General features: G+C 32.9%; 1 protein-coding gene across 1 annotated transcript; it reads left to right on the plus strand.

Moving 5' to 3' along the window:
• Positions 1-8,842: 8,842 nt before the first annotated feature.
• LOC131856389 (uncharacterized) lies at positions 8,843-11,181 on the plus strand. Its single transcript, XM_059208159.1, has 2 exons — positions 8,843-10,435; positions 10,627-11,181. The coding sequence occupies exons 1-2, from the start codon at positions 8,843-8,845 to the stop codon at positions 11,008-11,010; spliced, it is 1,977 nt and encodes a 658-aa protein (XP_059064142.1). The 3' UTR covers positions 11,011-11,181.
• The last annotated feature ends 1,196 nt before the right edge of the window (positions 11,182-12,377 follow it).

Below are 12,377 nucleotides of genomic sequence, written 5' to 3' on the forward strand. Positions count from 1 at the left end.
AATTTGCTTCCATTTTAAAGGACTATATTTGGTACAAACAAACTTTAATTTTCCTTTTCAAATCCAATTTCTTTTTCCTATAAAAACTTCTCTATCTTTTCAGACTCCTCTTTACACTTTTCTCCCACCACAGTCAACTCAAGAACTTTGGTGGCAAAATATTCAAAAGGAGCTTCATCTATTTCCATCAATGAAATTTCACATTTGGTAGCAACAAGAGTTGTTTTCTCACCAGCTACTACTTGTCCTTTTAATTTCTTATATGTTGGATCATAATTTTTATGTCTACTTCTCCATTCCTTAGCTTATATTTCCTCTGCTCATTTTTTACTTTAGTATGACACTCCACTACATACAAGGTACCTAATTTCTTGCCCCAAGCAACAATCAATGCCCACTTTTTTACTTTTCACCTATTGGATTCAAATCTGATTTCACAACCTTGAGAACCCAATTGACCACTAGAGATTAAATTTTGTTTGAGTTTGGAAACATATCTAACATCTCTCAATAGCCAACTATTTCCATTTTTCAACTTTAATGAAATATCCCATTTTCCAACAATATCATAAGATCTATTGTTAGCAAGAAAAACCTTACCGAAGTCACCCTTTTGCATACTTTTGAAATACTCCTTCTATGGAGTGACATGAAATGTTGCTCCTGAATCAAACACCCACACATCAGTTGCAATTTCTTCTTCGATTGAGATAAGAACACTTACACCTTCTTGATATGCTACATTGGCTTCATCTTATTTTGGCTAATCTATTGTTTTCTTATAGTTCCATCTATTCTTTTTTATGTGGCCTTTCTTGCCACAATGCCAGCAACCACCATCTCTTCCTTTGGATTTTGACCTCCCTCATTATTTGTCACGATCTCTCAAACTCTTTCCTCTTTCTTTTGATTTGCCTCTATCATTTGTAATCAAAGAATTGCATGATCTTGGAGTCCCACTTGCGCTCTTCCTTCGCATTTCCTCACTTAAAATTGTACCAACACTACCATCAAATTTCAAAGTATTTGAACTAGAAGAGTTACTAACCGTCATAACAAATCTATCCCAACTTTCAGGCAAAGAGGACAAAATTGATAGAGACCTAACTTCTTCATCAAAATTAATTTTAACATAAGCTAACTGATTGGTAATAATATTAAAATTATTTAAATGTTCTACAACAGAACTTCTTTTCAACGACTGTCATATTCAACAACCACTTAATTAAAAATACCTTATTTGATGTTTAAGGTTTCTCATATAGCTTTTCCAAATGACTCATCAATTCAGCAGCTGTTGTTGCTTTAGATATGTTAAATGTCATGGAAGGAGATACAGACAACCGAATCACTCCTAGTGCTTTCCTATCTAGAATATCCCAATCTTCATCTAAAATAGATACTAGTTTCTTGGCTTTACCTTGTAATGGTCACCATAAATCTTTTTGGTCCAAGAAATCCTCCATCTACATTTTTCATAATGGATAATTTTGACCATTAAAACTTTCAACCTTTCCTTCTTCAATCACCATTGCTCCCCACTCAAACTCAAATCTCTCCTATTGAACACAACCAGCTTTGATACCTGTAGACACTCAAAATTGTCATGTCTAATTAAATAAATATTTTATTTATTTAATTATCTAAGCCTAATTCTTCTATTAATTAAATAAATTTTTATTTATTTAATTAATTCATTTATCCTCTTCTAGCCTTATTTCTCATTTAAATAAATACATTTATTTATTTAAATTATCCCTTTCCTAAATTAAATAAATATTTTATTTATTTAATTGTCCTACTTCTTCTATTAATTGAATAAATCTTTATTTATTTAATTAATTCATTATCTTTTTCTACACATGACACATGTCATTCATCTCTTAATTCATACACTACCTACCTCTTTCATTATTTTACTATTTCTTTTACCTACCCTCTAATCCTAGCCGACCTCTCTTTTTACACCTCTCAATCTTAACCCTCCATTTCTTATTGTGTCTTCTATTTAAGGAGATGCTTTCTTCATTGTCAAACCCTAATGACTGATTTTGGAGTACTTGGTTACACTACCATTCCACTTACAACCACATTCCGTTCTTTGTTGAGCTCTTGTGCATATAAAAATCTGAGAGCAAATATATCAAGCAAGATCAATAGAGATAGGAAGAATGGAGATCAAAACCCTATTGGACATGTGATGGTATAATCTTTGTGATTTTGAGTTATTTGCATTGTCTTAGGTAATCTTCATATGTTATGGTGGATCTTTGTTTATTGTTAGGTTAGGGTTTAGTGGTTGGATTCATTTTAGCCTTTCAATATTGTTGTTATTTGTATCCATTTTCACCATAAACAATACCAATTGTTAAAATTAATAACAACAGATAAAATAATTTATAAACAAAATTAGAGATTCAAAAATTGTGAACAAGACATAAAACGCCAGTTTTACATTGATTCACCAAATGATTACATCCAATTTCAAGTAGGGCAATATGTTAGTTAGACATTATTATTGGGATACTTTGCAGACAACAGCAATATCCTTTATATAAAGAATTACAAAATCCAGAATGTGAAAGGCCAAGACTTTATCGGAGAGAAAACATGAGTGTGTTGGGTTTCATATCCAACAATGCTTTGATTGCACTTAAATTTATAACCTCATTTCTAACTGTCCCGTGAGGAAATATTTCCCTAATAACATAAGGTGGCACATCTCAGTTGAAACAAATCATTTGAAATATCGCATCTAATGCGCTTTAAGCTTTCTCCAGTCAAATTATTGTCCTCACCATAAAATAACGCTACACCAGGGAAACTAGGTGGGATAACAAGGGAAAAATGGTTCCTTTCATTACTTAGGCCTGCCCAATCGTCGCTCAGAAAGGGAATCATCACCTTTAGTCAATGTGAAACGTCATCTCGGTTGCTAAAAACAAAACAAGCCAAAGTTGAAAGCCAAGTGCATACAACCCCCTTTTTTTGAGGAGAATGTGTGAGGCTCAAATTCATAATTCTTGAGAGGTGAATGAGACGGAGGTCCGTCGTGTCTCAAAAATAGTCATGGGTTATTTTGGGGTAGTGGACATTAATTTTTTTGTATTCTATTCTATTTTATTTTATGAAATTTCATGGAAAATAATTTTGAAAAGGTATGTTTGTGTCACTTGTATGTTGATAAGAAGTCATCTATTAAGTCAATTTAGTTTCTACCACTCGAGTTTGTGGTGGCATCAAGTTTATCTATTATATAAGATGGAAGGAATCCACAATATTTTTAATAAAAATTATCATTATAATAAAGTTAGGGTAGAATGTAATAAGTATTTTTAATTGTTGAAGGGTTTTATATCAAATTCACAAAATCATTTAGCTAGATCTAAAATAGGAATACAAACCTTTAGCTAGAACCTCTTTGATTGATAGCCACAGAATGAGAGGCATACCTACTACCTGCCTAGCTAAAATCGCTTAGGGCACGATCTCAACCTCATCCCTGTTGGAATATTGTTTAGTAATTTCTCCCACTTGCATAGTTTTATGTTTTTGATTTTTTAACTTTATTTGGATGACTATGCAGCAAAAACTGTTTTAGTTTTTTTCTTTATTTCCAATAATACAAGTTTTCCAATATCTAGATGTATCTAAGACCTCTATATAATGAGGCAGTTGTAATTCATTATCTATCAGTTAGTCTGATCCTTGATTAGTTGATCAAGAAGCTCTTGTAATCTCTTCAATCAATAGAATAGTTTATTTGCTTTCCAATTTTATATTTCTTTCATTTGGTATCAGAGCAGGTTCAACAAAGTTTTCTAGGTTCATGAATTTGAAGAAGCAAAAATGTGGGTTGAAGAACTAGTCAGAGCACTGAAGAAATTACTAAATCCAACTATAGTTGAAGACAAAATAAGCAATCCATAGGAAGCCACTAGAGGAGATCGACAAAGATCACAAACCATTTTTGTGATATTTTTCCATTAGCAAGGCAACTTGTGTTCAAAGGGTGAAGTATTTTTGAAGCCAACAATGTCAAGCCTACTTTCAATGCAAAAGCCACCTCCTCAATGAGGTGCAATCAACCCTAGAAAGAGGAGATTGCAATCTACCATAAATTATAAGTTTAAAACTACCTTCAAAAAGGTGAAGCCCTTTGTCTATAAGATTGTTGAAGGAAAAAAAGACAACTATCATAAATCATTAAAAAATATTGATTTGTATGAAGAAGATCATGGATCTTGTAAATACTGAAGAATTAGTCAAAGCCACCAACATGAAGTTGTGTGAGGAAGCCCAATCATAGTCTTTGAAGAGGCCATATTGTCAAAAAAAGGAGGGAAGCCTTCTAGGAGAGGAGAGAAGATCACAAGTTTGGTGAAAACTGGAGAAATTATTTTAAGCCATCGATATGCAATTGTGTGAGAAAGTCAAATCCATGTCTTAGAAAAGGCTTGATGGAGTTAAAATTCAAGAATTTGCAATCTAAACAGAGATCGCTGCATAATAGATCATGGTAGGAGTTGAGCTTGTTGAAGCCCAAGGAAAATACAATTGTTCTTTGTGGTACATCAATTAGTGGTTGAAATTAAGGGGGATGTTGAAGGAATATTGTTTAGTAATTTCTCCCACTTGCATAGTTTTATGTTTTTAGTTTTTTATCTTTATTTGGATGAGTATGCAGCAAAAACTATTTTAGTTTTTTTCTTTATTTCCAATAATACAAGTTTTCCAATATCTAGATGTATCTAATATCTCTATATAATGAGGCAATTGTAATTCATTATCTATCTGTTAGTCTGATCCTTGATCAGTTGATCAAGAAGCTCTTGTAATCTCTTCAATCAATAGAATAGCTTATTTGTATTCCAATTTTTTTTTTTTTTCAATCCCTTATGGTATTTGGGTCTTGCACACAACAAGACTTTAACCTTGGTGGACTCATTTAGAACCAATTATCTTCATAATAAACCAAAAGTCCTATTAGGAGTCCATCAAATTTTAGGGATTCACTAATTTTTCTTAAATATCTTGGAGTGTCTCTGCTTTTGTAGCTCTTTATGGACCTTGGACCCCAATTAAAACCTAAAATATAAGGTTCTGTGTTCATGTTCCTTCCCATGATTCCTCGGTATGCCTTGGGCCTCAATGAAATTAGAACTTCATGTTCCCATTCCATATTCCCTTATGTATTTTGTTTCTTGCTCATGCTTGCTTTAGTTCCTTGTTTAAACCCAAAAACCTTGTAGGGACATTAAACTAGGAACCCAAGGTTCCAATTTCTCATTCCCTCTTGAAGCTCAATGGTTGGTAAGTTCTTGTTGTTTTCTTGTCAAACCCTATGTGTCAACTAGGACTTGCAACGTTAGGTTCTAGTCCATGTGTCTTACCTACATTCAACCCCATCCAAGTTCTTTCAGTCTTACTAGACCATGAACCTCAATTGGAACTTGAAACCTCTTGGCTTTAGTTCCAACTTCCTCTTCACCCAAATCCCTACAATAGACATCAGACCTAGGAGTTCACCCAAGACTTGAAACCTAAGACCTAAAACCCAAGTTCATCAACCCTTTTAAGTTCATATTCTAGTTTGAGACTCAACTCTTGCCACCCTTTGATCCAAGTTCCAATTCTTTCCCCACTCTCACCATTTGTTGGTCTCTTGTTGGTTTCATGTTCCATTTCTTATTTGGGTCAAATGCCTACTAGTTGCTACTTACATTCTATGTTCCAAGGCCCTTATGAAACTTGAACTCTAACGATGAAGTTCAATTTCAAGTTCTTGTTTCCAATTTTCCTCTGGAACCTGAAAGTTCTTGTTTCCAAATTTCTTCTAGAATCTAAAATTTGTGCGGTGCCTCCTCTCTCACAATTTCCAAATTCCTCTTGTAACTACACACTTCCTAAGGACCCAATAATAAAATATGATTTAAACAATTTTAAGTAACATGATATGACTCAATATGTATTTCTATCACACCCGTTGTTACAAAATAACTTTCCCCAACTACCAGCAATCAATGTTTAAGCTTTCTTTCATCCACGATTCTCTCTCAGCTGCAGATCTTGCAACTTTTATAATATCACAAGGTCTAGAGTTTTGCCCTACTATGTATTTTGGTGGGTGTAGATTTCATCTTTTATTATTTAGATAGTTCAAGTTTTGAATAGTTGAATGTCTAGGGCGTCTAAGGTGAATCCAAAAATCTTATCGTCAAAATTATAAACTCTGGACCTCCGCTTTGGAGCGCCATCATGGGTGTTCACATCGCATTCTGCGCACAAACTGTGCTACACGACGGAAATTGTGGGGAATGGCAGGCTGAAATGGCCCAAACGTACGAAAAGTGACATGCAGTGATGTGTTTACACCACCGAAATTATGTGAAGGTGCCTACTTCCTTGTTCATCCAAAAATGATATGTAAGGGATGCCAGCCTTGACACCACAACATATAACGCGTACGTCGGAATTCTAAGATATTTGTCTTCAACATAGATATTGACAAACTCGGAAGAATAATAGGTATGACCCATTGTGTTCGTTCACATCTCTTTTTCCACTCAAAGTATTCTGCTGAGCGAAAACCACGCTAATCGGGTGTAATAACAAGTGAAAGAGCGTGAAAAACCTTCGCAGGAGGACAAAGAGCAGGAAAAGTAAACAAAATGTGATGTCTTTGAGCCTAAAAATAATAAAATGTCTGGTGCTTTGCTTCCTCATTGTAACCTTTGCAGTGTATCAGCTCGTCATTGAAATTGCGCTAATAAAATTCTGATCAGTTAAAAAAATCAAAATTATTGTCTATATTATATAGAAGTGCTATGGGTGAAGTTAAAAAGATAGAAGTTTCACTAAAATATAAAATAATAAATTGTCATTTATCTTTCTCAAAAATATCTAGAAAATAGTATCGATGCTACTTGAAAAGAATCATCAATAGTAGTTGAAAGCAACTCTAATTTGAAACAATGTTGCCAGACAAATATAAGGTACAAAAATAAAATCCATCTTTCTTATGTACTTTACTATGTCATGTAAATAAAGTATTTAATCACTTTTCTTTTTATTCTTAGTTTAAAAATATAATAGTATAAGGTCTCTTAACATCTCTTTTATTCATACATTTCTAGAATAGAAAGTATGGTACAATGTTTGCACTGATTTTCAATTTATTATTGATTGTAATGTAGATACATTTTCTTATGTTTTTTGTGTATTAATCATATGAAAGAATACTATTAAATATCAACACGTAACAATAAATCATGTAAAATCTCTATCAAGTTGATTTAGAATAATTTGTAGGAAAGTATATGAATTTATAAATTTGATTTAAATGGTTATTCTCAATTGACTTGAGATTGATCTTGTGTGGTACAAAATTGATTCTCTAGAAAAAAACTCTGATTTTAAAATAAATGAGTGAATGTACGAATAAAAGTGAAAATATAAGCATAATAAATAATGTCTAAATAATGAATATATGAAAATGTGTAATTAAAAGTAGAATACATTTAAATAAAAAAATAAGTATAAATAAAAATAAAAATAAGAATAAATAAAAACTGATAAATAAGATAAATTAAGTAAAAAATATTACTATTTATCAATATATTAAACCATTTTACCAACCTAAACATTTAAAATTAAATAAAATTAACATTAATATACAAATTCAACTATTAAAAAATACAATTCATACACCTTTTTCTTCTATGAAATTATTATAACATCTCTAATTTTCTACAAAACATTATTTATCTTACAAGGAAATCTTTTTGCATTATTTATCCCACTCAACACGGCACCGAAAGGGTCTCAAACGCACTCAAGTCTCCCTTTCGATGTTTTGACGAAATTGTGTTGAGACGTCAGCTTCCTTGCTATGGCTCAAGCTCGAGGGGAATTCCACGGAACAATCAAGTATTCCTTCATGGATTCCTCTTCAAAATTTGCATCATCTAGAAATCCACTCTGGACAGCTCAAAACGTTGTGGGAGAATAACATAGAGGTATTTTGATATTCTATGTAAAAAATTAAATTCCCTTAAAACTGTATTGTGGAATTCCTTATGTTATGGTTGCCTCTGAACTATTTTTTAAATCATTGAAGTCTTTACACAAATTTTATCTTGAATTTCAGGCACCTTCCCGCTTGAAAGAGCTGCTGATTTATGAAAACTCTTTGAAAGAGTTTCCAGATTTATCAGGAATTTCAGATAGTTTAGAAAATGGATTCTTAGAAAGCCTTGAAAAGCTAGTGATTAGCGGTGAATATTTTGTATCCAAGATATTAATTAGTGGAATTCACTATCCCAGCCTTGACTCGATCACACTTGAATATATGGGAAATCTTATGGAAGTGAATTTAAGAAGTGTAAAGACCTTAAAATCACTTGTTATTGTATATTGTGATAAACTCACAAGATTGACAGGAACATCTCATCTTAGAAATCTTGTCCTATTAAGGATTACTCAATGTGCAGACCTTGAGGAGCTAAGGCTTGCTCATCCGAGCTGTCTTGAAAGGATCACAATTGGTTATTGTACAAAGTTGAGAAGTGTGTTAGGAATATCTGATCTTTTGAAGCTTGTAGAACTGGATATTTATTATTGTGAGAAGCTAAAGTTTGATCACTTGAGTCTTTCTGGTATGAAATGTCTCGAGAGGATGACATTTGATAAATATGTAAAGGTGAAATATATTGAATTAGATAGCTGTCAAAATTTCAAAACAATACAGTTTGGTTATGAAGAGCTTGTTGAATTAAGCATTCAGGGCTGTCCGGAGCTTGAGCTTGAGCCAGTTTTCAGAGGTCCAAGTTGCCTGGAAAAGATGGATGGTTGTCAAAATTTGAAAACAATACAATTTGGCTGTGAAGAGCTTGTAGAATTAAACATTCGGGGCAGTCCGGAGCTTGAAGAATTGACAATTTTTAGAGGCCCAAATTGCCTGGAGAGGATTATAATTGATGGGTGTGGAAAGCTCAAATGTCTTCAAGTGGATGGTTGTCAAAATTTAGAAAGTGTGTTAGGAATATTTAATCTTGCAAAGCTTGTAGAATTGGAAATTTGTGGTTGTGGGAAGCAAGACTTTGATCACTTGTGTCTCAGTGGTCTGAAGTGTCTCGAGAGGATTAAATTTGATACACTTGTAAAGTTCAAATATTTTGAATTGGATGGTTGTCAAATTTTGAAATCAATACAGTTTGGCTGTGAAGAGCTTGTAGAATTTAGCATTCGAGGCTGTCCGAAGGTTGAAGAATTGCCAGTTTTTAGAGGGCCAAGTTTCTTGGAGAGGATTATAATTGATGGATGTGAAAAGCTGAAATGTCTTCAAGTGGATGATTGTCGAAATTTGAAAACAATACAGTTCGGCTGTGAAGAGCTTGTAGTATTAAGCGTTCGGGGCTGTCCAGAGCTTGAAAACTTTCTCCTTTTTAGAGTCCCAAGTTGCTTAGAGAGGATTATAATTGCTGGATGTGGAAAGCTCAAATGTCTTCAAGTGGATGGTTGTTCAATTTTGAAAAGTGTGTGCGGAATATATAGTCTTGAAAAGCTTCTAGAATTAGAAATTTGTAGATGTGGGAAGCAAGAGTTTGATCACTTGTGTCTCAGTGATCTGAAGTGTCTCGAGAGGATTAAATTTGATACACATGTAAAGGTGAAATATTTTGAATTTGATGGTTGTCAAAATCTGAAAACAATGCAGTTTGGTTTTAAAGAGCTTGTAGAATTGACCATTCGGGGCTGTCCAGAGCTTGAGAAATTGCCAATAAGAGGCCCAAGTTGCCTGGAGAGGATTATAATTGATGGATGTGGAAAGCTCAAAGCTCTTCAATTGAATGGTTGTCAAAATTTGAAGAGTGTGTTAGGACTATCTAATCTTGCAAATCTTGTAGAACTGGAAATTTGTGATTGTGGGAAGCTAGAGTTTGATCACTTGTGTCTCAGTTGTATAAAGTGTCTCCAGAAAATGACATTCCATAGAAATGGAAAGGTGAATTATTTTGAAATAGAAGGTTGTCAAAATTTGAAAACAATGCAGTTTGGCTGTGAAGAAGTTGTAGAATTCAGCATTAGGGGCTGTCCGAAGCTTGCGAAATTACCAATTTTCGCAGGTCCGAGTTGCCTGGAGAGGATCATAATTGATGAATGTGGAAAGTTCGAACGTCTTCAAGTGGATGGTTGTCAAAATTTGAAAAGTGTGTCTGGTAACTTTGAGCTTAGGCAGTTGCATATTATAAATTGTCCTGAGCTTGAAGAGGTGCCGAATCTTGACAGACTGCGCTATTTGTGGAGGATTATAATTCACAGCTGTGAGAAGCTCCAGAACATATCAGGTATCGAAGAATGGGATGTATCACACAATATGAGTCTCTGTTATTGCAGCAATGCACTAATACGGAGTTCCATTCGTAAGTTGAAGGTAATTATTTCAATCCTCCTTTTTATCAGGGAATCGTAAATATCAATTTGGTGTGTTTTTTGAATATTGGTTATCAGACTTGTGTTTTCTTCCGTTCTTACAAGACACTCTATATTTACGTAAGTTAAGTGATTTGTAATTGAAAAGAAATTGCTGACGATGAACTGAGAGTATTTTGTCTTTTATTACAGAATGTGCAGCTATTTTGTCCCGCAGTTTTGATTGGAAGGGCAGTGGATGGAGCAGAGTCAACTTCAAACCAATTCTCTTTTTCTGAATTTGAAACCTATGCACTAACTAGTGGCGACAGGCCAATGTATGAATTCATTGTATGCTTTGTGATAAAGGTCGATAGCTCTTCTCCGGTAGAAGAGGTGAATAAAATTTTCTACCCTAGATTTCAGGTGCGACAAGGAGAACGGATAATTACAATGGTGGTTAATTTTATGAACTACCAGTATCGGCGAATTGAAGATAGTCTAAGGAATTGTGGAATATTGAAGGGGGCTTTTTGCGTAAAAGGGATTGGTGTGCATGTGTTACGTGCAATTGTTGATAAGCTATATCATTCATAAATGGAGTCGTCTTGGAAATTGTTAAAAAGTATTCATTTTTAGTGAGAGCTGTCCATAGAGGTTCAAACCTTCTGTTATTTTCTTTGGTATGGGGAACGGTCTACAGGCACTCCTCTCCAATGTTCCCCGAACGCTTTGGAATTAATCGTGAATTTAGCTCTTTTTGGTGAATGTGAGTGGTTCGTTGGTATGAAAGAAAGATTCTTCTATTAAAAGAGAATGAATATTATTTATTGATTATTTTTAATTTTATAAAATTAAAATATATATTGAATTTTATTTATTATATTTAATGATAAAAGATGATTTATTTTGTGGTAATCTATATAATTCTATTTTGAAGTTTACAATTTTAACAATGTTTTAATTTGTTAAGATTTTTTGACAATTTAATTATTGTAGATATATGATTTCCACAGTCTATAGTGTTAACATGTATAGCTTCAAGAATCAACTGATTCGAAATGTCGAGCAAAAATATTCACACAGTCGATTCCTGAAGCTATACATGGTAACTTAAGTATTATTATTATTAATTAGAGATCATATTGATTGTGTAATAGACATGTTGATAGGTATATATATACAATAAGGATACTATATAAATAGATATCAAAATTGAATGGAATGCAAGTTTTGTTAAAATTTCACAATAGAAAGTAAGCTATAAAGTGTAGTTAGGGAGCACTTGGACCCCATAGCTATATTTTTTTGAATTATCTTGGATGTGGGAATATCATTGATAATTGAAGGCTACAAAGATGTGTAGAACTATAAAGTGTATCTTAGTCTCAATTTCGTGTCTTTTTTAGATCCAAATTCATTTTCACATTTGAGTAAGTCTTTGTTTGTATCCAAGATTTAAAAAATATCATAACATTTAAGTGATTGGTGGACTTGAAAGAGTCACTTAATCATACTTTGCTCACTTAGTCACATTTAAAGACTTAAAATTTTTAGGTCTAAGAAGCCCTTTTAGAACTAAGAGTGTAAGAGTCATATTAATTGAAAAAGGTTATTTCTCCCAATGCAAGAAACATAATAAAAAATATAGGGGGCTACTAAGGACTTAAATCAAAGATGATTACAAGATATTTTGTACCATAGAAAAAAAAATCAATACACATACATCAACCAATAAATTTAGTGAACAAAAGGTTTGAGATTTTTTTATTCTTTTGGTGAATGTGAGTGGTTTTGCTGGAAACGAGTTCTAAGAGAATAATATTTATTTATTTATCATTGTTAATTTCAAGAAAATTATCATGTGTCATTTTTAGAAATGATTTTTTTTTTTAATATTTAATGATAAAAGATGGTTTGTTTTATTGTTATACATATAGTTCTATTTTCAAGTTTGCAAACTT

This window comes from Cryptomeria japonica, chromosome 7 (genome assembly GCF_030272615.1).
Source record: "Cryptomeria japonica chromosome 7, Sugi_1.0, whole genome shotgun sequence".
Classification (NCBI taxonomy): domain Eukaryota; kingdom Viridiplantae; phylum Streptophyta; class Pinopsida; order Cupressales; family Cupressaceae; genus Cryptomeria; species Cryptomeria japonica.